This window comes from Trichomycterus rosablanca, chromosome 8, assembly GCF_030014385.1.
Source record: "Trichomycterus rosablanca isolate fTriRos1 chromosome 8, fTriRos1.hap1, whole genome shotgun sequence".
Classification (NCBI taxonomy): domain Eukaryota; kingdom Metazoa; phylum Chordata; class Actinopteri; order Siluriformes; family Trichomycteridae; genus Trichomycterus; species Trichomycterus rosablanca.
The window spans coordinates 1,573,177-1,599,320 of record NC_085995.1 but is presented as its reverse complement, the minus strand read 5'-3'; the positions used below and the strand labels follow the sequence as shown (position 1 = coordinate 1,599,320).

General features: G+C 39.0%; 2 protein-coding genes across 3 annotated transcripts; both read left to right on the top strand.

The window, feature by feature from the left end:
* The first annotated feature begins 1,625 nt into the window (after positions 1-1,625).
* On the top strand, positions 1,626-11,863 carry LOC134319263 (uncharacterized). Its single transcript, XM_063000340.1, has 11 exons — positions 1,626-1,738; positions 2,470-2,593; positions 2,744-3,084; positions 3,721-3,838; positions 3,989-4,239; positions 5,489-5,612; positions 5,763-5,866; positions 7,236-7,359; positions 7,510-7,613; positions 10,798-10,921; positions 11,072-11,863. The coding sequence occupies exons 1-11, from the start codon at positions 1,675-1,677 to the stop codon at positions 11,163-11,165; spliced, it is 1,572 nt and encodes a 523-aa protein (XP_062856410.1). The 5' UTR covers positions 1,626-1,674; the 3' UTR covers positions 11,166-11,863.
* Positions 11,864-17,208: 5,345 nt separating this feature from the next.
* LOC134319257 (uncharacterized) lies at positions 17,209-24,749 on the top strand. Of its 2 annotated transcripts, none has more exons than XR_010013479.1 (8): positions 17,209-17,507; positions 19,096-19,216; positions 19,367-19,563; positions 20,085-21,374; positions 21,742-21,865; positions 22,016-22,103; positions 23,353-23,476; positions 23,582-23,671. XR_010013479.1 is itself a non-coding variant. In XM_063000324.1 (8 exons), exons 1-8 carry the CDS (start codon positions 17,444-17,446, stop codon positions 23,739-23,741), a joined length of 2,178 nt encoding a protein of 725 aa, XP_062856394.1. In that variant the 5' UTR covers positions 17,209-17,443; the 3' UTR covers positions 23,742-24,749. The 2 variants fall into 2 exon arrangements, 1 of the variants encoding a protein (XP_062856394.1); XM_063000324.1 differs by having other exon boundaries at positions 22,016-22,113; positions 23,582-24,749.
* Positions 24,750-26,144: the final 1,395 nt, after the last annotated feature.

The following is a 26,144-nucleotide window of genomic DNA, read 5'->3' as shown; positions in this document are numbered from 1 at the left end:
CGATCTTTTTCAACTTAACGTACAAACAAATTTTGGATTAAGAACTGAAATTCTCGAAACACGGGACGTCACGAACAAGTTGACTCGACCGCCTCTCTCTCTCTCTACACATATATACAGTGAGCAAACATTCGGACAGCGGACAGTGTTTGTTTTCTGTATTTTCTTTATATTTCGTAAAATTCTATATTAAAATGGCCGAAAAGAATGTGCAGAGAAAGCGTTGTTGTGTTTTATACAACAGTTAGTTCCGACCTTACAATCTGATTGGTTGAGAAGTGTACTAAACGTGCTGATATTCGTGATAACAGCACGGTCTTTTCACACCACAATGGTATTACTCCGCTGACGCGTTGCCATTAACGACAAGCTTCATGCACACTGACGCTCACGCAGGCGACACAGCCTTTTTTTCCCGGTCGCGTTTTAAATCCGTTATCTGATATACAATCTAGCGCACTGTGTAGGGAACATAACCAATTGTCTAATTCACTATCTTCTTCTTGTTCTTCTTACTTCCCTGAAATGAGTTTTTGCAACTTGGGATGTCTGCTTTGTAGTGTTAAACTTTATATTCATTGGGGAACTACTTTTTGGCGGAAGGTATTGACAAAATTAAAGCATATTTAATATGAAATTCAGGGCTTCTTTGATTTATTTTCTGTCTTTATTTTGTAAAAACTGTTGTATAAAAGCAATAGAACACTCGAGGTCGTGTGTTATCGCGAATAACATCACGGCCTCGAGTGTTCTATTGCTTAAGTATAATTAATCCTGCCAGTAGGTGTCACTGTGTATCAGACAGAGGGGACAGTGAGTGAGAGAGAAGAAGGAATTCGGCTCAGTAAAGTATTCTTTGTTTCGTGCAATTACACTTACAAAACACAACACTACTGAAATGAAGAAGGAAATAATAGAGAAATATGAGAGTTATTGTTGTTTCTGGTAGATACATTTTATAAAAAAGAAGGAAATGTATTATGGTGTATGGTGCAGCACACGTACTGAAATGCGATGTGTGTTTATGCACAGTACTACTGTGTATTGTTTATTATTGTTTATTACAGTATCTATTCTATTATTTAAGATTTAAGGTAAATATTCTTGTATTTATAACAAAAAAGAGCATTTAAGACATTAGAAAGGTTGGGGGTAAGGGGGGGGGGTTGGGAGGTCTGGCATGGATTAATTCTATTTATATTATTTCTTATGGGAAAAATAAAACATTTTGACTTAAGAACAGCCCTTTGGAATTAATTAAATTCATAAGTCAAGGGTCCACTGCATTTTCCAGGCAACACATTTCACATCTATTCCTCCGGGTTCTCTGGTTTCCTCCCACACGTCTGGGATGTTTCCTGCCTTTTCCCAATGAATCAGACCCACCACGACCCTTGACCAGGATAAAGCAGTAGTAAAACTAAGAAACAATAAATAAATGAATGAATAAAAGTGTCACAACAGAGATGATGTTTGTTATATAAAGTCTTAAACACATAAATGAGACGATGATTTTTTGCTGAGCAGGCTACATTCTGTCACGAGATCTTATTCCGCTAAAGATTAAAAAGAGGATGTGAGAAGCAGGAAGGAGCAGAAAGAAAACATTCATCACGTTTCTTTCTGGATTAAAGACGTTAGATTAAAGATCCGGGTGAAATCGGTGCTGTTAGAATGATGAACCTGACGCCTCCGCTGCTTCTGCTGCTCGTCGGCTCTCTGCAGCTGGTTTCTGGATGTAAGTTTTGATTATTTTGGTTTTGTATGATCAGAAGCAGGTATTTATTATATTGTGCTGCATTTCTGCCTGTTATTCTCCTGCAGTGTGTAGTAGGGATGTGTAGAGCTAATCAAACAGCTGAATAATCAGTTAGTGAGAGACTGAATTTATCTCAGTTTATTAAAGAGGATCAGAGTTGGATGTGTTATTGTTTCTGTATCGAGGAAGGTGAGACACGTTGATTTTTGATTGTTTACTTATTTCTTTATGCAAACATGATTCAGTCTGTCTAGTTTCATTTGGGAAAATACTGAGAGTGATGGAGAGTGTGGTAGGGAGGTGAGGAAGATAATGCGGAGGGTGGAGTGGGTGGTGTAGAGTAGCAGGAGTGATAGAAGAGTATCTACCAGGGTGAAAGAGGAAGTCTACAATACAGTAGTGAGGTGGTGGAACTGACAAAGCCAGGAGAGAGATCTGGAGGTGGAAGAGATGAAGATGCTGAGATGCTGGTTGGGAGTGACGATGATGGACGGGATTAGGGGCGAGTTTATTAGAGGGACGGTGCAGGTAGAAAGTTTTGGAGACATAAATTAGGGAGGAGGGATTAAGATGGTTTAAGCAGGGATGAGAGTTCTGGTTTTGGTTTTAAAAATATGTTATTAAGTGATGGTGGGTGTTTGAAATGCAAAAAAAATGTCTTTTATTTGTGTCGTGATGAATCTGATTATAGAAACATTTTCTCCTTTTAGCTTTTTATGCTCCTAATCCAGGCCGCGGCAGCTGCTGTGATAAAACCACAACAGTAAAGCTTCCTCTACACAGAATCAGATCTTACAGCTGGACCAGCAGTAACTGTCCCATCAAAGCAGTGATGTGAGTATCAGCTACAATCCCGTCAACATGCTGCATTTCCTCACATCATTTCTGTAACAAACTGTGGAGTTTTACTAAATCTGTGTCAGTGCTGTAACACCAAAATCATTTTTATTCTCCTGCATTTATCAATTATTCTGTTTCTAACAGGTTCCAGACGATTGTAGGAAACCAGATCTGTGTGGATCCTAAAGCTCCTTGGGTAAAGAATCATGTGAAAGCCGTGGATCTTAAACTGAAATCATCAACAACCAGCAGAACCATAAAACCCAGCACCAGCTCAACACCCATCACAACCGTAACACCCATCACAACCTCAACACCCATCACAACCGCAACACCCATCACAACCTCAACACCCATCACAACCTCAACACCCATCACAACCTCAACACCCATCACAACCTCAACACCCAGTACCAACTCAAAGTCCATCAGACAGAACTCGGGCCTCTCCACGTGGGAATCAAACCACAACTCTGTGAGGAAAGGTTTGTTTCATCTGGTGTTAAACCTTGATGGTTTCTCTTTGACACTCAGCTCAGCTGTAAACATCAGCATCACATTTCATTCAGTGACTTACTTCTATTTTTGTAACACTGCTGAACTAATAAACACGTCCTGCTGATGATGCTGAACTGATTCCTGCATTAATGAGTTTAAAGTGTCCTTCAGTGTGCTTAAATGCTTTGTGTAGAGGCCAAATATCATATCAGCTTTATCCGGCGATCGTGCCTTCATTATAGGGCTCCCCGTCTCTGGAACTCTCTCTCACACACACACATTTACACGTATGTTAATTGTATTAGCTCCAATTAACCTGACTGCATGTCCTTGGACAGTGGGAGGAAACTGGAGCTCCCGGAGGAAACCCACACAGACACAGGGAGAACATGCAAACTTGGGATTTGGACGGAATTAGGAAAAAGTTTATTTGAGGAACGATGCAGGCAGGAAGTTTTGGAAACAAAGTTAGGGAGGAGGGAGTAAGATGGTTTAAGCAGGGATGAGAGTTCTATTGAGACAGAGTTTTTAAAATATAAGTGATGGTGGGTGTTTGAAATACTAAAGTTTTTTTTATTTTGTGTCGTGATGAATCTGATTCTATAAACATTTTCTTCTTTTAGCTCCTTTTGGTGCTAATCCAGGCAGCTGCTGTGATAAAACCACAAGAGTAAGGCTTCCTCTACACTTGATCAGATCTTACTTCTGGACTAGCAGTAACTGTCCTATAAAAGCAGTGATGTGAGTATCAGCTACAATCCCGTCAACATGCTACATTTCCTCACATCATTTCTGTAACAAACTGTGGAGTTTTACTGAATCTGTGTCAGTGCTGTAACACCAACATCATTTTTATTCTCCTGCATTTATCAAATATTCTGTTTCTAACAGTTTCAGGATGAATGATGGAAAGCAGATCTGTGTGGATCCTAAAGCTCCCTGGGTAAAGAATCGTATGAAAGTGGTGGATCTTAAACAGAAATCATCAACAACCAGCAGAACCATAAAACCCGTCACAACCTCAACACCCATCACAACTTCAACACCCATCACAACTTCAACACCCATTACCAACTCAAAGTCCATCAGACAGGACCTGGACCTCTCCACCTGGGAATCGAACCCCAACTCTGTGATGGAAGGTTTGTTTCATCTGGTGCTAAACCTTGATGGTTTCTCTTTGCCAGCTCAGCTGTAAACATCAGCATCACATTTCATTCCGTAGCTTTCTTTCATCATGCGCTTAAATGCTTTGTGTAGAGGCCAAATATCATATCAGCTAGTGGTGTGAGATACTGCAAAATTTGTTATCAATCTGATACCAAGTAAATACAGGGCCACTATCGCCGATATCGATACCAATACTTTTTAATATTTAGGAAAATTAAATAGCTAAATTTGAATGAATTTTCATGACATTTAAGTGTATTATTGTAATGAAAACATTTTTGTAAGTAGCTGCTCTCACTAAGGTTGTAAATACATTTATTTGTTCAAAGCTCCGAGTTCTTGTTTCTGGTGCTTTACTTTCTCACAACGTTACCACAAAGCGGCTAACACATAGTTGTGTTTGCTGGGTGAATACGTTTGTACATTTTTAATAGTGACCGAATCGATGCTATTCTGTTTACATTTATAAGCACAAAGTCAAAAGAAAACAGCTCTTGTTCACCAGATCACGGAATAAGAGCCTTAATGCACCAGTGCGTGTGCTTCGATTCATGTGCATAAAGGTGCGTCTGTACTTTACATACGTATAGTTTACACTATTATTTCTGTATCTGCAAAGCAAAGTATTCAAAAACTTGCAATCTTCCAATGCTTACCAATGTACTGATGTCTCTTAGGATTATAACAACAGAACAATGTGACGGTACCACAACAGAACACAGCAGAGCCGGGGGGAGGAGCGAGGTGTGCAAGATGTGATAGAAGCGGCGTCTTTACTTTCTGGCGAAATGGGAGAAACGTGCTGAATGTAGCGGAAAAAAATACAACTAAAAAGTATCGATCCCATCACACTAGTATCGATCCGATACCAATACCAAAGCTGGTATCGACAATATCGATATTTGGATCGATCCTCCCACCACTAATATCAGCTTTATTCTGCAATCGTGCCGGGCTCCCCATCTCTGGAACTCACACACACACAAACACACACACACACACAAACACAAACACCCACATATGTTAATTTTAGTAGCTCCAATGAACCTGACTGCATGTCCTTGGACAGTGGGAGGAAACTGGAGCTCCAGGAGGAAACCCACACAGACAAAGGGAGAACATGCAAATTTGTTATTAAGTGATAGTGGGTGTTTGAAATGCTAAAGTTTCTTTCTTTTGTGTCGTGATGAATCTGATTCTATAAACATTTTCTCCTTTTAGCTCCTTGCGGTGCTAATGCAGGCCATGGTGTTTGCTGTCAAAATACCACAACAGTAAAGATTCCTCTACACAAAATCACATCTTATTACTGGATCGACAGTAACTGTCCTATAAAAGCAGTGATGTGAGTATCAGCTACAATCCCGTCAACATGCTGCATTTCCTCACATCATTTCTGTAACAAACTGTGGAGTTTTACTGAATCTGTGTCAGTGCTGTAACACCAACATCATTTTTATTCTCCTGCATTTATCAAATATTCTGTTTCTAACAGTTTCAAGATGAATAATGGAAAGCTGTTCTGTGTGGATCCTGAAGCTGACTGGGTAAAGAATCACATGACACAGCTGGAATTGAACTGCAACTCTGTGATGGAAGGTTTGTTTCATCTGGTGCTAAACCTTGATGGTTTCTCTTTGACACTCAGCTCAGCTGTAAACATCAGCATCACATTTCATTCTGTTACTTTCTTCTATTTTTGTAACGCTGCTGAACTAATAAAAACACGTCCTGCTGATGATGCTGAACTGATTCCTGCATTAATGAGTTTAAAGTTTCCTTCAGTGTGCTTAAATGCTTCGTGTAGAGGCCAAATATCATATCAGCTAGTGGTGTGAGATACTGCAAAATTTGTTATCAATCTGATACCAAGTAAATACAGGGCCACTATCACCGATATCGATACCAATACTTTTTAATAATTAGGAAAATTAAATAGCTAAATTTGAATGAATTTTCATGACATTTAAGTGTATTATTGTAATGACAACATTTTTGTAAGTAGCTGCTCTCACTAAGGTTGTAAATACATTTATTTGTTCAAAGCTCCGAGTTCTTGTTTCTGGTGCTTTACTTTCTCACAACGTTACCACAAAGCGGCTAACACATAGTTGTGTTTGCTGGGTGAATACGTTTGTACATTTTTAATAGTGACCGAATACATGTGTCCTTGTTAATTAATAAAAAACTCGATGCTATTCTGTTTACATTTATAAGCACAAAGTCAAAAGAAAACAGCTCTTGTTCACCAGATCACGGAATAAGAGCCTTAATGCACCAGTGCGTGTGCTTCGATTCATGTGCATAAAGGTGCGTCTGTACTTTACATACGTATAGTTTACACTATTATTTCTGTATCTGCAAAGCAAAGTATTCAAAAACTTGCAATCTTCCAATGCTTACCAATGTACTGATGTCTCTTAGGATTATAACAACAGAACAATGTGACGGTACCACAACAGAACACAGCAGAGCCGGGGGGAGGAGCGAGGTGTGCAAGATGTGATAGAAGCGGCGTCTTTACTTTCTGGCGAAATGGGAGAAACGTGCTGAATGTAGCGGAAAAAAACACAACTAAAAAGTATCGATCCCATCACACTAGTATCGATCCGATACCAATACCAAAGCTGGTATCGACAATATCGATATTTGGATCGATCCACCCACCACTAATATCAGCTTTATTCTGCAATCGTGCCGGGCTCCCCATCTCTGGAACTCACACACACACAAACACACACACACACACAAACACAAACACCCACATATGTTAATTTTAGTAGCTCCAATGAACCTGACTGCATGTCCTTGGACAGTGGGAGGAAACTGGAGCTCCAGGAGGAAACCCACACAGACACAGGGAGAACATGCAAATTTGTTATTAAGTGATAGTGGGTGTTTGAAATGCTAAAGTTTCTTTCTTTTGTGTCATGATGAATCTGATTCTATAAACATTTTCTCCTTTTAGCTCCTTGCGGTGCTAATGCAGGCCATGGTGTTTGCTGTCAATATACCACAACAGTAAAGATTCCTCTACACAGAATCACATCTTATTACTGGATCGACAGTAACTGTCCTATAAAAGCAGTGATGTGAGTATCAGCTACAATCCTGTCAACATGCTGCATTTCCTCACATCATTTCTGTAACAAACTGTGGAGTTTTACTGAATCTGTGTCAGTGCTGTAACACCAACATCATTTTTATTCTCCTGCACTTATCAAATATTCTGTTTCTAACAGTTTCAAGATGAATAATGGAAAGCAGATCTGTGTGGATCCTGAAGTTCCCTGGGTAAATAATCACGTGACACAGCTGGAATTGAACTGCAACTCTGTGAGGAAAGGTTTGTTTCATCTGGTGCTAAACCTTGATGGTTTCTCTTTGACACTCAGCTCAGCTGTAAACATCAGCATCACATTTCATTCTGTTACTTTCTTCTGTTTTTGTAACGCTGCTGAACTAATAAACACGTCCTGCTGATGATGCTGAACTGATTCATGCATTAATGAGTTTAAAGTTTCCTTCAGTGTGCTTAAATGCTTCGTGTAGAGGCCAAATATCATATCAGCTTTAATGGGCGATCGTACCTTCACTAGTCTGGGCTCCCCGTCTCTGGAACTCTCTCGTGATGGGTCCGATTCACTGGGCAAAGAGGCTGTTAGTCCATAACAGTTCACACACACACACACACTTATGTTAATTGTAGTAGCTTTTATTAACCTGACTGCATGTCCTTGGACGGTGGGAGGAAACTGGAGCTCCAGGAGGAAACCCACACAGACACAGGGAGAACATGCAAACTCGGGATTTGGACAGAATTAGAAACGAGTTTATTTGAGGGAAGATGCAGGCAGGAAGACTTGAAAACAAATTTGTTATTAAGTGACGGTGGGTGTTTGAAATTCTAAAGTTTCTTTCTTTTGTGTCGTGATGAATCTGATTCTATAAACATTTTCAGAAACACTTTACAATACGTGTACATAACTAAGCATTTACTAACACTTAACTACCAGTTTATTAACAATGAGTTAATACATCAACTAATAATTAGTGAATGATAAATTAATGATATGTATACATTAACAAATTAATGAGTGACATATGAATAGCCATTAATAAAGACAGTTGTTAACTACTAACATACTATTAACTACTAACATCCATTTATTAACTAATGCTGTTAACTAATTAATTACTTACTGTATTAATTAACATTCTTTCAGTAATGCACCATAAATTGTATATGCAGAGACACTGTTTTTACGTATATCATCCTTATATATACATGTATATAGGTCAAATTATATACCTGTACTTATCAGGTCTTAAACAACAGTTGTAGTTGGTGTTTTTGAGAAGGTAAATGGAATCAGTATTCCAAAGTTTTTTTGTCCTTTATGTTTCACACACAACACTGAATAAAGCTGGGAAATGCATGGAAAAAAAATATTGACATTTCTACTATACATAACCCATCACTGACCAACTATTTTTAGGATGGTAGACCATTCTGAACACACCTGTGGCCTATCCTGGTAGTAACATGTTGATGTGTGTTGCAACAACATGACTGTTTCTGGCAAAACAGCATTTCTAAGATATTGTTGTGTACACTTACCTGCCCATTTATTAGCCATATCTACCCTGTTATAGCCCATCCATTGTTGACTGGATATTTTGGTTCTTTGCACTGTTTCATGATTCAAATGTCACAAATTTAAATGAACTATCCATTTATTAATTTACTACATATTTACACACCATTAGTTAATGTATCTATGCATCATGAAATTTGTCTACATTCAGCATGAATTCATGATGATGTGCCCCACCAAGTAAAGTCATGACATACATATACATTTACTAGTCATATGTATATATTAATAAATCATTAATTAAGTATGAGTAACTTACAAATTAGTGAAATGCCTGCTAATAAGTTGCATATCTTTTGAAGTCCATCTACTGAAATGCACAACTTCCAAATGTTTCTTGTTACATAAAATATGAGATCATAAGAAACAAACTGAGCAAACAGCATGACAGACTATGTATTAATTTATTGTCTTTAGAACATATACAATTATACAAAAAGGTTGCCTTGAAAAAGTAAATATAACACTTATTTTCAAGTTATGGTTACTTAATGTCTACCATTAAAGTCTTAAGACAGTCTTATTTACTCAATTTAATTCAGTAGTTCCTACTTTAAACAGAATATACATGTAACATGTAAATAACATTAAAGAGTTATTATTAATTACACAAGTAAAACATCCACATTTAAGACAATCAAAATATTACTTAATTTGGCACAGTTTAACAAGCACAAATGTTCAATCATGTTTATTGTATCTGTCCACAAGTCTAGCAAATAGCTTGAGTGTGACTTGCAATGCCATCCATAATGATATTACATTCCAGTATGATACCAGTGCTGGATGGCTCAAGGTGCAGGGTATTTGGACCTGGTTGCTGGCTGTCTTCAGGTATAACAGTTATTATCCCAACAGGAGGCTGCAAGAATTCTGTAACAGCATCTGAATCCTGCAGACAAAAATACTGTAAAGGATCTGGATAATCTAAGGCAGATGGAATGATTTTGTCATTTATACATATGCATGTTTATAAACATCAGAATTGTAGCAGTGCAGAGATTAGTGATTAATAATGAATCACATTTCATTAACTAATTCATACTCGTCCTGTCGTCTGACTAGAGAAACAGTAACTAAACTAACTACATTCTAAATAAACACATCAAATTATCACTTCAAGTCAATAAAAATGAGCCAGGTCAACAATTTTGTTAAAAATGTGTTGTTCTGTTGAGGCTGTATGACATGTCAGCTAGCAAGCTAGCTGCGCTATATGTTTAATGTTAGAATTTTAATTACTGGCAGTTATTGCTTTAGACAAAAAATTGGCATATGAAAAGCAGTTGTGACTAAGGAAACAACAACCAAATGTTACTAAGTGAAATTACTTACCTACTTAGAAAAAGTTACGCTTCAAGTGAGTCCTGTGTCTGAAGAGTTGTCCTGTTTTGCTTCTTTGCACATGCGCATGCATTTCCCAGCTTTATTCAGTGTTGTGTGTGAAACATTTACCTTCTCAAAAACACCAACTACAACTGTTGTTTAAGACCTGATAAGTACAGGTATATAATTTGACCTATATACATGTATATATAAGGATGATATACGTAAAAACAGTGTCTCTGCATATACAATTTATGGTGCATTACTGAAAGAATGTTAATTAATACAGTAGTAATTAATTATAAAGTAATTAATTAGTTAACAGCATTAGTTAATAGTATGTTAGTAGTTACCAACTGTCTTTATTAATGGCTATTCATATGTCACTCATTAATTTGTTAATGTATACATATCATTAATTCATCATTCACTAATTATTAGTTGATGTATTAACTCATTGTTAATAAGCTGGTAGTTAAGTGTTAGTAAATGCTTAGTTATGTACTGTAATGTATTGTAAAGTGTTAACACATTTTCTCCTTTTAGCTGAAAGTGGTGCTAATGCAGGCCATGGTGTTTGCTGTCAAAATACCACAACAGTAAAGATTAATCCACACAATATCACATCTTACTTCTGGACCAGCAGTAACTGTCCTATAACAACAGTGATGTGAGTATCAGCTACAATCCCGTCAACATGCTGCATTTCCTCACATCATTTCTGTAACAAACTGTGGAGTTTTACTGAATCTGTGTCAGTGCTGTAACACCAACATCATTTTTATTCTCCTGCATTTATCAAATATTCTGTTTCTAACAGTTTCCACATGAATGATGGAAAGCTGATCTGTGTGGATCCTGAAGCTCATTGGATAAGTAATCACATAAAAGCGGTGGATCTTGAACTGAAGTAAAATTTGAACCAGCGGAACCATAAAACCCAGCACCAGCATTTAACAACATTTAAACTCAACAAAGGAGACGATTTAACATAATGCTCTGTTTATAATCACTGTACACATCTCACTGTTAGTCTTTAATTTCATATAACAATAATATAGGAATCAATAATTACACATTATTGGGCGAGGGGCAGGAACACACACACGCTCACACACACACACATTTTGGGCAACTATTAGTAGCTCCAGTTGACCTGACAGCATGTCTTTGTAAACCGGAGCATCCAGAGGAAAACCACACAAGCACAGGGAGAACATGCAAACTCCACACAGAAAAAACCCTGTCCACAAATTTAAACCCAGGTCCTTCTTGCTACCCACCGTGCCAGCACCACACATTATATATTCAATAAAACACTAAATTAATATAGAAATCAGTGATTATACACCACACACTGTGTCACATCACCAGCTTGTTTATTTTATTTTAAGTTTGTTTTTCTCTCTTTTATTAAACAGTTAAATGATTTCAGTTGTGTGTTATTTTTATAATGATTAGCTTTCATTCTTCTTCCATTTTAAAGGAACCGTTTTATAATCCAATTAAATAAACTGTAAACAATCCTAGTTACATTATTACCCTCATACTTGTGCTGCACTTTCTGATTGTAATTGTGATTTTTCTGCCTGAACTTTGTTAATAAAAAACCTGCAACTGCATCCAAACCAGCTTCACTTTATTTCTAATAACAGTCTGTATATTGTGTTTATTTTCCATGTTTTTATTATTATTACCACATTATTACTATTATTTCTATTGATTATTACTTTGCCCTTCAGTGCCCTTAAATGCTTTGTATAAAGGCCAAAGATTATATGAACCTAATTCGGAGATCGTGCCTTCTCTAGTCTTGCTTCCCGTCCCTGGAACTCTCTTCCACCTCGTGTTTAACAGATTAACACCTCATCTACACTTCAAACTGGACTGAAAACCTTTCCTCTCTCGCTTATTCATTTCTGGATGAATTATTATTAATGTTTACTGGTGTATAGAGCTCTGTGTGGCCTCGATGCCCCATTCCAGAGTATTATGAGGGCTCAGGTTGTTCTCATACAGGGTGTAATATACATTATGTTTATTATATACTGTATGATATAGATTTAACTTAAGTAGCTCATGTTTAATTTATTTTTATAATAAGAATATCCTTCAGGGTTCCTTTTTAGTCTCGAGTTTCTTTAGTGTAAAATGTAGGGGGTCAATCACTGAGAAGCAGAAGTGCTGAACACTGAGAACTCGTGGGTGTAAGCAAAATTAAAGAGCAGACGGGAGGATTCGCAGAAGTCTTTACAGATCAATTCTGACACAAAATAATGTTCAATTATTTATAGAATTATTTCTATGTTGTGTATAATTCTGCAAATAATAAAAAATAATTTGGCTTCCTAAAATGCTTGAGGTTTAAAAAGTGCTGTCACTGTAAGTAAGTGGGTAAGTGAGTTGGTGGATGAGTGGGTGAGTGGGTGAGTGAGAGAGTGGGTGAGTGAGTGGGTGAGTGAGTGAGTGGGTGAGTGAGTGTGTCAAGAAAAACTTGAACTTCAGGATATGACTGTAAACACTGGGCCCTGAGGTAAATACGGAAAAAGAAAGAAACTGGAGCACCTGGAAGAAACCCACACAGACACGGGGAGAACATGCAAACTCCACACAAAATGGACCCAGACTGCTCCACCTGGGAACTGAACCCAGGACCTTTCTGCTGTGAGGTGGCAGCACTACCCACCGAGCCACCATTTGGCTTAAACTATTCAAATCAATAATTGAACCTATAATGTTACACAGCTTTAGAAAAATGCAAATTCATGATATTTGGGACAAAATATCTACAGACTTATTTCATCTTGAATTCTACAATAAATCCTCTATGTAAACTGTGGTGATTTAAATTTTGCCAGCAGAGTCCAGATGTTGGGAAATTATGCTGTCAAGTCTGGTACCACCCGGCCAAATCCCACACAAAATCCCTCCATCACAAAGCCTTCACTTGTGTGTGTGTGTCTGGTCTGTAATGGCCTAGAGATCTGTCTGGGAGGTTTCCTGCCTTCACCAGAATCAACTCAGTGTTTTAAGAATAAATTAAACTTTAACAAGTTGAAAATAGAATGTGAGAAAAATGAAGAAGAACGTAGGGGGAAACGTTCACAGAAAACTTAAATTAAAAATATACTTGGAAAACGTCAGCGTGGGTGACGGGCACTCGGATGAGCAGGAAACGGGTCTGTGACTATATAACGGAGGACAGAACGATGTGAGGACTCAGAGCTCTCAGACTGAACTTTCTGATTTCCAGCTGATCTCGGGTGATCTCGGTGCTGTTAGAATGATGAACCTGACGCCTCTGCTGCTTCTGCTGCTGGTCGGCTCTCTGCAGCTGGTTTCTGGAAGTAAGTTTTGATTACTTTGTTTCTATATGATCAGAAACAGGTATTTATTTTACCCCACCGCATTTCTGAAGTTCCCTTCAAACTAAAAGTACTGAGGATGGAGTAACGAGGCAGGAGGAGGTTTATGGTTGTGGTGAGAGAGGACGTGTGATGAGAATGTTTAGATCGAACGATCCAAAAGAAGAAGAAGAAGAAGAAGAAAGGAAGTGCAGTGTTGTACACTAAATTCTCCATCCAAAAACCTGAAATGACCAGAACTGAAGTTCCTCCCTGATTCATATTGCGTTAGTACACAAAATTCCTGCTTTAAATAACTAATAGTTTGATCCAATCAGCTGTCTTTAGTGTCGTGATGAATCTGATACTATGAACATTTTCCCTTTTTAGCTGATGGTTCTAATTCAGGCCGCGGTGGCTGGTGTGAAAATACCACAACAGTAAAAATTCCTCTACGCAGAATCAAATCTTACAGCTGGACCAGCAGTGATTGTCCCATCAAAGCAGTGATGTGAGTATCAGCTACAATCCCGTCAACATGCTACATTTCCTCACATCATTTCTGTAACAAACTGTGGAGTTTTACTGAATCTGTGTCAGTGCTGTAACACCAACATCCTTTTTATTCTCCTGCATTTATCAAATATTCTGTTTCTAACAGTTTCAGGATGAATAATGGGACGCAGATCTGTGTGGATCCTAAAGCTCCTTGGATAAAGAATCATATGAAAGCAGTGGATCTTAAACAGAAATCATCAACAACCAGCTGAACCATAAAACCCAGTGCCAACTCAACACTCATCACAAACTCAACACCCATCATTACCAGCTTAACAGCTCAGACTGCAACATTGAAACCAAACTCAAACGTTTAATAAGTTTATATCAGGAAAGTCGTGACTTCACTACTTAAATTATGATTTGTTTATAATCACTGTAGACTGTTAGTATGTCTTTATATATACCGCTTTGTACTGGTCACGATGGGTGTGAGAGACAGGACCACACACACTTTGGGCAACTTTTAGTAGCTCCAGTTGACCTGACTGCATGTCTTTGGAACCCGGTGCATCCAGAGGAAACCACACAAACACAGAGAGAACATGCAAACTCCACACAGAAAGAACACTGGCCACAAATTCAAACCCAGATTCTTCTTGCTACCCACCGTGCCAGCACCACACATTATATATTCTATAAAACACTAAATTAATATAGAAATCAGTGATTATACATCAAACACTGTGTCACATCACCAGCTTGTTTATTTGATTTTAAGTTTGTTTTATCTTTATTTCTCTCCTTTATTAAACAGTTAAATGATTTCAGCTGTGTGTTAATTTTATAATGATTAGCTTTCATTCTTCTTTCATTTTAAAGGAATATTTTTATAATCCAATAAAAATAAACTGTAAACAATCCTGGATACAATATGACAATATGATACTTGTGCTGCACTTTCTGATTGTAATTGTGATTTTTCTGCCTGAACTTTGTTAATAAAAAACCTGCAACTGCATCCAAACCAGCTTCACTTTATTTCTAATAACAGTCTGTATAATGTGCTTAATATTCCTTGTGGATTTTGGACCCATGATGCACTGCAAAACACGTACTATTACTGGTACTTTACACCAATCTGTAAACCTCATGACATCTGTTTACATCTGCAGCGTTTAGTCGAGACTTGACTACAATTTAAGCAATTCAGGGTTAAGGGCCGAGCTCAGGAGTCCAACAGTGCCAACTTGGTGGTGGTGAGGCTTGATCAGCAACCTTCTGTTTACTTCCGCAGTACTGTTTAACTATGCGATTTTGGATGCAGCCATCGTTTTTGGGAAGTCATAGAACATAAGACCATAAATCTCACCTGCAGCTGTGGAGCAGACGTGACAATAAAACAGAACAGTTAGAAGAATGCCAGCTTGTAAGCTTGTGCAGGCGTGTTCGACGCTCGCAAAGTATGCGGAGGCCTTAATTCAGCGATCGTGTCCTCTCAACACCTCATCTACACTTCAACCTGGACTGAAAACCTTTCCTCTCTCTCTTATTCATTTATGTTATTATTTTATTATTATTTATGTTTACTGGTGTATAGAGCTCTGTGTGGTCTCATACAGGGTGTAATATACATGATGTTACTGTATGATACAGACTTAATTTAAGTAGCTCATGCTTTATTTACTTTACAGTTAGAATGTTATTCAGTGTTTCTTTTGAGTCTCAAGTTTCTTTAGTATAAAATTCAGGGAGTCAATCACTGAAAAGCAAAAGTGCTGAAGAGTAAACACTGAGAACTCGTAAAGAGTAAAAGTGAAGAGCAGATGAGCTCGGGAGATTCCCACAGTCCAGACTCAGGAACTTGACGCTGCTAGTTCTGGTTCAACTGGAAATCCCTCTGTGTGTGTGTGTGTGTGTGTGTGTGTGTGTGTGTGTGTGTGTGTGTGTGCAGTGTCCACATTTGTCCTGCATTAGACTGGCGATCTGCCCGGAAGTTTCCAGTCTTTCAAGTCAAGTCAGTGTTACAGTACTAAATTAAACTTTAACTTTAGCTTTATTTTTCATTTAACAATTTTATTATTTTATAACCTGATGAAACTCCACACAGAAAGAACCCTGTCCACAAATTCAAACCCAGGTCTTTATTGCTACCCACCGTGCCAGCACCACACATTATATATTCTATAAAAAACTAAATTAATATAGAAATTAATGATTATATATCACACACTGTGTCACATCACCAGCTTTTTATTTGATTTTAAGTTTGTTTTAGCGTGGTGGCCAGTGAGCCGTCAGGGTGTGTCTCTCCATACACAACGCTGAGCTGCACTGCACTCATCAAAGATGCATAAGGCAGCTGCACATGTGTCAGAGGGGGCGTGGGTTAGCTTCGTTCTCCTCGATCAGAGCAGGGATCATTTCAGCTGTGTGTTAATTTTATAATGATTAGCTTTCATTCCTATTTCATTTTAAAGGAACAGTTTTATAATCCAATGAAATAACTGTAACAATCCTGGATACAATATGACAATATGAAACTTGTGCTGCACTTTCTGATAGTAATTGTGATTTTTCTGCCTGCAACTGCATGCAAATCAGCTTCACTTTATTTCTAATACCAGTCTGTATATTATTTTTGGACCCATGATTACTGGTACTTGTATCCAAAGCTGCTTACAATTACGGTTGACTACATTTTAAGCAATTTAAGGGTTAAGGGCTTTGCTCAGGAGTCCAACAGTGCCAACTTGGTAGTGGTGAGGCTTGAACTGGCAACCTTCTTATAACTTGTGCAGTACCTTCACCGCTGAGCTACCACTAGCCACAGAGTTGTTCCGATGCAGGGTGTAATATACAGTACATTATGTTTATTATATACTGTATGATATAGATTTAACTTAAGTAGCTTATGCTTTATTTATTTCTGTGACCTTTCTGCTATGAGGTCACAGCGCTGCCCACTGAGCCAACGTTTCACCCCCCACCGGTATTACAGTCTGGCTGAAACTTCGCTTGTGTGTGAGTGAGTGTATGTGAGTGTGTGTGTGTGTGTGTGTGTGTGTGTGTGTGTGTGTGTGTCCTGTAGCAGTAAGGCAATCTGCTCAGGGGGAGTTCCTAACTTTTACTGGAATAAACTTTATGAACAGAAGCAAAAGAACATGGGAAAAACTTTCCCAAATACCTTCTAGATGAACATCATACTTGGCAAATGTCAGCGTGGGTGACGGTCACGTGGACAAGCAGGATACGGGTCTGCGATTATATAACGGAGGACAGAATGATGTGAGGACTCAGAGCTCTCAGACTAAACTTTCTAATCTCCAGCTGATCTCGGTGCTGTTAGAATGATGAACCTGACGCCTCTGCTGCTGCTGCTGCTGGTCGGCTCTCTGCAGCTGGTTTCTGGAAGTAAGTTTTGATTACTTTGTGTCTGTATGATCAGAAACAGGTATTTATTTTACCACGCCGTATTTATGAAGTTCCCTTCTAACTGAACGACTCCGTTCCATCCAGTTTGTAATCTCACTGCCTGGAAAAAGGGAAGGATTCACTGTGTAGTTCACTTTGAGTCCACAAGTACTACTACTACTACTGGTGGGACTGGAAGGACAGTGAGTTTGATTGCTAAATATGCGAGGGAAGAGAGTTCCAGAGGTGTGGGGCAAGTCTGGAAAATGCTCCATCACCAAAGTTATGGAGGTTAGAGGAGGGAAGGGTAAGCAGACCAGCTGTGGAGGAATGAAGAGCGTGCACCGGCTTGTAGATGTGAACAAGTTCAGACCGATAGGACGGAGCAAGTTTATATATAAATATGTATAGAAAATAAGAGCAGCACATGTACAGCACAGAATGAATACGCTCTCTCATATGCACAGCACACTATCCTCAGCCAACTGAGTGTTGCAGTATAATATTCCACCTGAAAAATAATAATTACATTGTACTATAAATCATGTATTTTAATCTATAAAAATATAATATCTCATAGTTTACAGTCCAAAAATTTCTCCAGGAAGGCAAATATATATATTTTTTAATAACCATTACAGTACATAAAACCATTTTGTCATCTAAACATAAAATCATCTTTTTTTATTATTTAACTGGTATCTCAGCAGAGCACAGTCATTTTATAAAGTCATATTCAACCATAATTTATTTTATTTATCTTGAAATCCATACTCGAACTTGTACTGATCATCCTGTGTAAATGTCCATATGTTTATGTAAATACTATCTTTTTTTCTTTTATATTTTGGAGCTTATCAAACTAAATTTCGTTGTACGCAACTATAATGACAAATAAAGGTTCTTCTTCTTCTTCATAAAACATTTTAAAAGCTTTAAAAGTAAACAGTTCAACAGCATGTATTAACCCTCCGAGCCACCAGTCTTGCTCGACTTGATCCTCCACCCAGGGCTAAAGGAAGACAAGCATCAAGGCGGTGGAATGAACTTCCTCTGTCTGTCCGAACATCTGAGTCTCTTGCTGTCTTTAAAAAAAATTATTAAAAACCTTTTTACTAAGCACTTAAGCTGACTTATTTACTAACAATTTTTTTCCATTTCAAAACAAACAAACAAAAACACTTTGGTTCTAACAGGTTTCAGCAGATTTGTGTTCTTCGACTGTTGTTTACTTAGACTAGAGAAATGAAATGTTTACTATGGAAGCACTTCTGTAAGTCGTAAATGTAAATATAAATGTAAACACTTTGAGTTACCGTACCTGTATATAAAATGAGAGCAGCAAATGATGAAGATGAATGAAATTGTTAGTGTGAAGCTTCACTTCATGTTCATGTTATCTCCAGTTATTTGTGAAGACAAACTGACACATGACTTAGGATGTTCATTATTTAAGCTTTAATTTACTCATTGAACAGGTCACCTTAGCCATCATCACAACAACTGCCCACCCTGAGATATTTGGCAGGAGCCGCCACTGCTTTTGTGTCATGATGAATCTGATTATTTAAACATTTTCTCCTTTTAGCCGGTGGTTCTAATGCAGGCCGCGGCAGCTGCTGTGAAAATACCACAAGAAAAAGGATTCCTCTAAAAATGATCAGATCTTACAGCCGGACCAGCAGTAACTGTCCCATCCAAGCAGTGATGTGAGTATCAGCTACAATCCAGTCAACATGCTGCATTTCCTCACATCATTTCTGTAACAAACTGTGAAGTTTTACTGAATCTGTGTCAGTGCTGTAACACCAACATCATTTTTATTCTCCTGCATTTATCAATTATTCTGTTTCTAACAGTTTCAGGATGAATGATGGAAAGCAGATCTGTGTGGATCCTGAAGCTCCTTTGATAAAGAAACACATAAAAAAGGTGGATCTTAAACAGAAATCATCAACAACCAGCGGAACCATAAAACCCAACACCAGCTCAACACAAAGGGAGAACATGCCAACTCCACACAAGCTGAAATCGAACCCCAACCCTGTGATGGAAGGTTTGTTTCATCTGGTGCTAAACCCTGATGGTTTCTCTTTGAAACTCAGCTCAGCTGTAAACATCAGAAATCACATTCCATTCTGTGACTTGCTTCTATTTTTGTAACGCTGCTGAACTAATAAAAACACGTCCTGCACACTAACACACACACACACACACACACACACACACTTTCACACTTATGTTAATTTTAGTAACTTCGACTTACCTGACCGCATATCCTTGGATGGTGGGAGGAAACTGGAGCTCCCGGAGGAAACCCACACAGACACAGGGAGAACATGCAAAAAGATTTGGACGGGATTAGGAACAAGTTTATTTGAGGGACGATGCAGGCAGGAACACTTGGAAACAAAGTTAGAGAGGAGGGATTAAGATGGTTTAAGCAGGGATGAGAGTTCTATTAAGATGAGAGCTTTAAAAAGATGTTATTAAGTGATGGTGGGTGTTTAAAATTCTAAAGTTTCTTTATTTTTTTGTCATGATGAATCTGATTCTATAAACATTTTCTCCTTTTAGCTCCTTATGGTGCTAATTCAGCCCGCGGCATCACCAGTTCAACACTCATTACCAGTTCAACACTCATCACCAGTTCAACACCCAGCTCAACACCCAGCACCAATTCAACACCCATCACCAGTTCAACACCCAGCACCAGTTCAACATCCATCACCAGCTCAACACCCAGCACCAGCTCAACATCCAGCACCAGTTTAACACTAATCACCAGTTCAACACCCATCAGCAACTCAACACCCAGCACCAGCTCAACTCCCATCACCAGTTCAACACCCAGCACCAGCTCAACTCCCATCACCAGCTCATCACCCAGCACCAGTTCAACACCCAGCGCTAACTCAACACCCATCACCAACTCAACACCCAGCACTAACTCAACACCTATCATCAGTTCAACACCCAGCACCAACTCAACACCCAGCACCAGCTCAACTCCCATCACCAGTTCAACACCCAGCACCAGTTCAACACCCATCACCAGCTCATCACCCATCACCAGCTCATCACCGAGCACCAGTTCAACACCCAGCGCTAACTCAACACCCATCACCAACTCAACACCCAGCACTAACTCAACACCTATCATCAGTTCAACACCCAGCACCAGTTCAACACCCAGCACCAGCTCAACACCCAGCACCAGTTCAACACTCAGCACCAACTCAACACCCATTACCAGCTCATCACCCAGCACTAACTCAACACCCATCACCAGCTCATCACCCATTACAACTGCAACACCCATCACCAGTTCAACATCCATCACCAGCTCAACACACAGCACCAGTTCAACACCCAGCACCAGTTTAACACTAATCACCAGTTCAACACCCATCACCAACTCAACACCCAGCACCAGCTCAACACCCAGCACCAGCTCAACACCCAGCACCAGCTCAACACCCAGCACCAGTTCAACACCCATCACCAGCTCATCACCCAGCACCAGTTCAACACCCATCACCAGCTCATTACCCAGCACCAGTTCAACACCCAGCGCTAACTCAACACCCATCACCAACTCAACACCCATCACCAGCTCAACACACAGCACCAGTTCAACACCCATCACCAGTTCAACACCCATTACCAACTCAACACCCATCACCAGTTCAACACCCAGCACCAACTCAACACCCAGCACCAGCTCAACACCCATCACCAGTTCAACACCCAGCACAAACTCAACACCCAGCACCAACTCAACACAAAGGGAGAACATGCCAACTCCACACAGACAGGACCCGGACCTCTCCACCTGGAAATCGAATCCCAACCCTGTGATGGAAGGTTTGTTTCATTCGGTGCTAAACCTTGATGGTTTCTCTTTGACACACAGCTCAGCTGTAAACACACACACACACACACACAGACATTCACACTTATGTTAATTGTAGTAGCTTTTATTAACCTTACCTGCATGTCCTTGGACGGTGGGAGGAAACTGGAGCTCCAGGAGGAAACCCACACAGACACAGGGAGAACATGCAAACTCCGCATTAAAACAGGATTAGGAACAAGTTTGTTTGAAGGAAGATGCAGGCAGGAAGACTTGAAAACAAATAACTTATTAAGTGATGGTGGGTGTTTAAAATTCTAAAGCTTCTTTCTTTTGTGTCGTGATGAATCTGATTCTATAAACATTTTCTCCTTTTAGCTGCTGGTGGTTCTAATTCAGCCCACGGCATCTGCTGTCAAAATATCACAACAGCAAAGATTCATCTACACAAAATCACATCTTACTACAGGATCGACAGTAACTGTCCTATAAAAGCAGTGATGTGAGTATCAGCTACAATCCCGTCAACATGCTGCATTTCCTCACATCATTTCTGTAACAAACTGTGGAGTTTTACTGAATCTGTGTCAGTGCTGTAACACCAACATCATTTTTATTCTCCTGCATTTATCAAATATTGTGTTTCTAACAGTTTCCAGGTGATTAATGGGATGCTGTTCTGTGTGGATTCTGAAGCTGATTGGGTTAAGAGTCACATGACACGGCTGGAATTGAACCCTGTGAGGAAAGGTTTGTTTCATTTGGTGCTAAACCTTGATGTAAACATTAGCATCACATCACTGTTCTAAAGTGTCCTTCAGTGTGTAGTGTTACAGACTGAATCGACACGCTCAGGGTAAAAATTGATAGAAGCTTTAATTTGTAGCACTAAACCAAAAACATATAATCTACAAACCAGGGCATCAAATCCAAAACACAGTCTAAAAGAGAAACCGTTAGCCAGAAACAGGATCGAAAACCAGATACAATAACTAGAAAACACGGTACAAAAGGGTCAAAGCACAAGATTAACAATCAGAAAAAGAACGCTCGGTACGCTGCTGAAATCAGTGGCAATACTTAGCAACATGTATTACAAACAAACGGGTATTTATACAGGAAATAAACCTAGAACACAGGTGAATCGGATCTTGTAATCACATTCGGATTGGCTGACGGAGTCATGCACTGACTGCATTCTGCGAATTTGAGTTCGTTACGGTGGATGAGCCTGTAGGGTGACCAGAACGCGTGACACACTGCCCTTAAATGCTTGGTGTAGGAAGAAATGAGATTTTGTGCTTAATATTACCTGAAGTTTAGTAATATGCTGTTTTGTGTCTCGAATGCCTTTGTTATATTGTGCTGGAGCAGAGACTGGAAGTTTAGACCACAGAGATATGCAACTGTTAAGTAATAAAATGTAAAGCGAATGGGGTTAATTGTTAACGGGGTGGGGACTTCAAAGACAAATTAGGGGCTTCAAAGCCCCACACCAAATGTCATGTGACCAGAACAGTATAAAGACATAGCGATCGCATCTGTTGGGTGTTCTTGTCCAGAGAGACCCACGATCGTGCCAATAAATTATTCAATCCAATCAAGTATAATCTTCGTTTTTATTTATCATCTCACCATATTTTTTCCATGACAGGCCAAATATCATATCAGCTTTATTGGGCAATTTTGCATTCACATTCACACTGTCCTTGGACGGTGGGAGGAAACTGGAGCTCCCAAAGGAAACCCACACAGACACAGGGAAAACATGCAAACCTCGGGATCTGGACAGGATTAGGAACAATTTTATTTGAAGGACGATGCAGGCAGGAAGTTTTGAAGACAAAATTAAAGAGGAGGGATTAAGATGGTTTAAGCAGGGATGAGAGTTCTATAATGAGAGTTTTAAAAAGATGTTAATAAGTGACGGTGAGTGTTTTTCATTTGTGTCGTGATGAATCTGATACTATAAACATTTTCTCCTTTTAGCTCGTGGTTGTAATGTGGGCCGCGGCATCTGCTGTCAAAATATCACAAGAGTAAAGCCTCTTCCTCTACACAGAATCACATCTTATAGCCGGACCAGCAAAGACTGTCCAGTAAAAGCAGTGATGTGAGTATCAGCTACAATCCAGTCAACATGCTGCATTTCCTCACATCATTTCTGTAACAAACTGTGGAGTTTTACTGAATCTGTGTCATTTTTATTCTCTGACAGTTTCCAGACGATTGTAGGAAACCAGTTCTGTGTGGATCCTGAAGCTCCTTGGGCAAAGAAGCACTTGAAAGTGATGGATCTTAAACTGAAATCATCAACACCCAAGGCTTTGAGGTTACCACTCGGTTGTCAAATATCAGCATTTTATTTTATTTCATAGCTTTCTTTCTTCCATCCTTGTAATGCTACTATATTAACAAAATACACATCCTGCTGCTGATGCTGAGGAACTGATCCATACATCAATTTGCCCTTCAGTGCCCTTGAATGTTTTGCGTAGAAGCCAAAAATCGTATCAGCCTTAAGGACTCAGAATACTTCACGCGGAGACGATGTTCGCCTGGCTTCGGCGACCAATGTGACGTAATTGAGGAGGAAGCAAAACAACCACGGTCGTCACGCACAGCATTAGTACGTACTGTTTAAATATGCGATTTTGGACACAGCCATCATTTTTGGTAGTCATGGAACATTATTAAATGTCACAGCGCCACCTGCAGCTGTGGAGCAGACGCGACAGGCAAAATGAAACCTCTGGAAGTATGCCAGCTTGTAAGCTTGTGAAGGCGTGTTCGACTTAGTTTCGCTGGAAGTATGTCACCTTAATTCGGCAATCGTGTCTTCTTTAGGTCTCTGGAATTCTTTTCCACCTCATGTCCAACAGATCAACACCTCATCTACACTTCAAACTGGACTGAAAACTTTTCCTCTCTCGCTTATTAATGTCTGTATGAATTATTATTAATGTTTACTGGTGTATAGAGCTCTGCGTGGCCTCAGTGCCCCTTTTCAGAGTACTATGAGGGCTTAGGTTGTTCTCATACAGGGTGTAATATACATTATGTTTATTATATACTGTATCATATAGATTTAACTTAGGTAGCTCATGCTTTATTTATTTTATAATTAAAATATTATTCAGGGTTCCTTTTGAGTCTCAAATTTCTTTAGTATAAAATTTAGGTAGTCAATCACTGAAAAGCAGAAGTGCTGAAGAGTAAACACTGAGAACTTGTGGGTGTAAGCAAAAGTGAAGAGCAGACGGGAGGATTCGCAGGAGTCTTTACAGATCAATTCTGACACAAAATAATGTTCAATTATTTATATAATTATTTCTATGTTATGTATAATTCTGCAAATAATAAAAAAATAATCTGGCTTCCTAAAATGCTTGAGGTAAAAAAGTGCTCTTGTTCTGAGTAAGTATGTGAGTGAGTGAGTGAGAGAGTGGGTGAGTGAGTGGGTGAGAGAATAAGTGAGTGAGTGAGTAAGTAGATGAGTGAGAGAATGTAAAAATAGTTATTGATTATTACTGATATTACAGGGTTTTTATTTTGATTTATTTTGTTAATTTTTCTTTGACCTTTTTTGATCACTAATAATCCTATAAATAACTTAAATTCTAGAGTTGTATTTTTAATCTGTTTTATTTGTTATTTTTTATTATTATTAATTTATATATATATATATATATATATGTATCTTCTTTTCTGATTTCTGTTTACTGTTCATTGTTTACCGCTTTGGCAATAGTGTATCTAATTACATTCATGCCAATAAAGCACCACTGAACTGAACTAAATGGGTGAATGAGTGAGTGAGTGAGTAAGTAGGTGAGTGAGAGAGTGACTGAGTGAGTGGGTAAATGAGTAAGTGAGTGAGTGAGAGAGTGAGTAAGTGAGTGAGTGAGTGGGTGATTGAGTGAGTGAGTGGGTAAATGATTGAGTAAGTGAGTGAGTGAGAGAGTTGATGAGTGAGAGAGTGAGTGAGTGAGTGGGTGATTAAGTGAGTGGGTAAATGATTGAGTGAGTGAGTGAGTGAGAGAGTTGATGAGTGAGAGAGTGAGTGAGTGAGTGGGTGATTGACTGAGTGAGTGGGTAAATGATTGAGTAAGTGAGTGAGTGAGAGAGTTGATGAGTGAGTGAGTGAGTAAGTGAGTGAGTGGGTGATTGACTGAGTGAGTGGGTAAATGATTGAGTAAGTGAGTGGGTGAGTGAGTGAGTTGGTGAGTGAGTAAGTAGGTGAGTGAGTGAGATAGATAAGGTAAGAGACTCAGTTATACAACGAGACTGTTGGACAGCTCTCAGTGAGATCAGCAGTAATAATAACAAACATAGGATTAAAAATATATAAAATATAAAAACTCGGTACAGCACAAAATAAGCTAAAAATTACAAGAAATATGAGAAATGAGTGTTTACATGGTGACAGGTAGTAATTATTATCATTATTAATGTTATTGCACAATAGTATATTTATGTACAGATTTTAAAGTGATCTGTGCTTTAAATAGCAGCTTGGGGAAGGGCAGGGTTCAAGGTTTTGGTTTGTTGTCTCAGTAGCTATGGGTGTGGGTCTGGGTGTGGGGTGGAGGTGTAATGGAGACCACAGCTCTGGGGGAAAAGCTGTTCCTCAGTGTCTTTGTTTGAGTCCTGAATCTTTTGCCCGATGGCAGGGGGACAAACAGTCTGTGACCTGGGTGAGTTGAGTCTTTGATGATGTTCCTGGCCCTCTTATGCTTGGTACCCACAATCCTCTGCGCAGTCCTAACTATACGGTCCAA

Excerpts from the sequence above, each read along its gene's own strand:
- LOC134319263 (XM_063000340.1), top strand. The coding sequence starts at position 1,675 with ATGATGAACCTGACGCCTCCGCTGCTTCTGCTGCTCGTCGGCTCTCTG. Across the intron at positions 3,085-3,720 it reads CCACAACTCTGTGAGGAAAG|CTCCTTTTGGTGCTAATCCA; the intron begins GTTTGTTTCATC and ends TTCTTCTTTTAG. Across the intron at positions 10,922-11,071 it reads TGTCCTATAACAACAGTGAT|TTTCCACATGAATGATGGAA; the intron begins GTGAGTATCAGC and ends TGTTTCTAACAG.
- LOC134319257 (XM_063000324.1), top strand. The coding sequence starts at position 17,444 with ATGATGAACCTGACGCCTCTGCTGCTGCTGCTGCTGGTCGGCTCTCTG. Across the intron at positions 21,375-21,741 it reads TCCCAACCCTGTGATGGAAG|CTGCTGGTGGTTCTAATTCA; the intron begins GTTTGTTTCATT and ends TTCTCCTTTTAG. Across the intron at positions 23,477-23,581 it reads TGTCCAGTAAAAGCAGTGAT|TTTCCAGACGATTGTAGGAA; the intron begins GTGAGTATCAGC and ends ATTCTCTGACAG.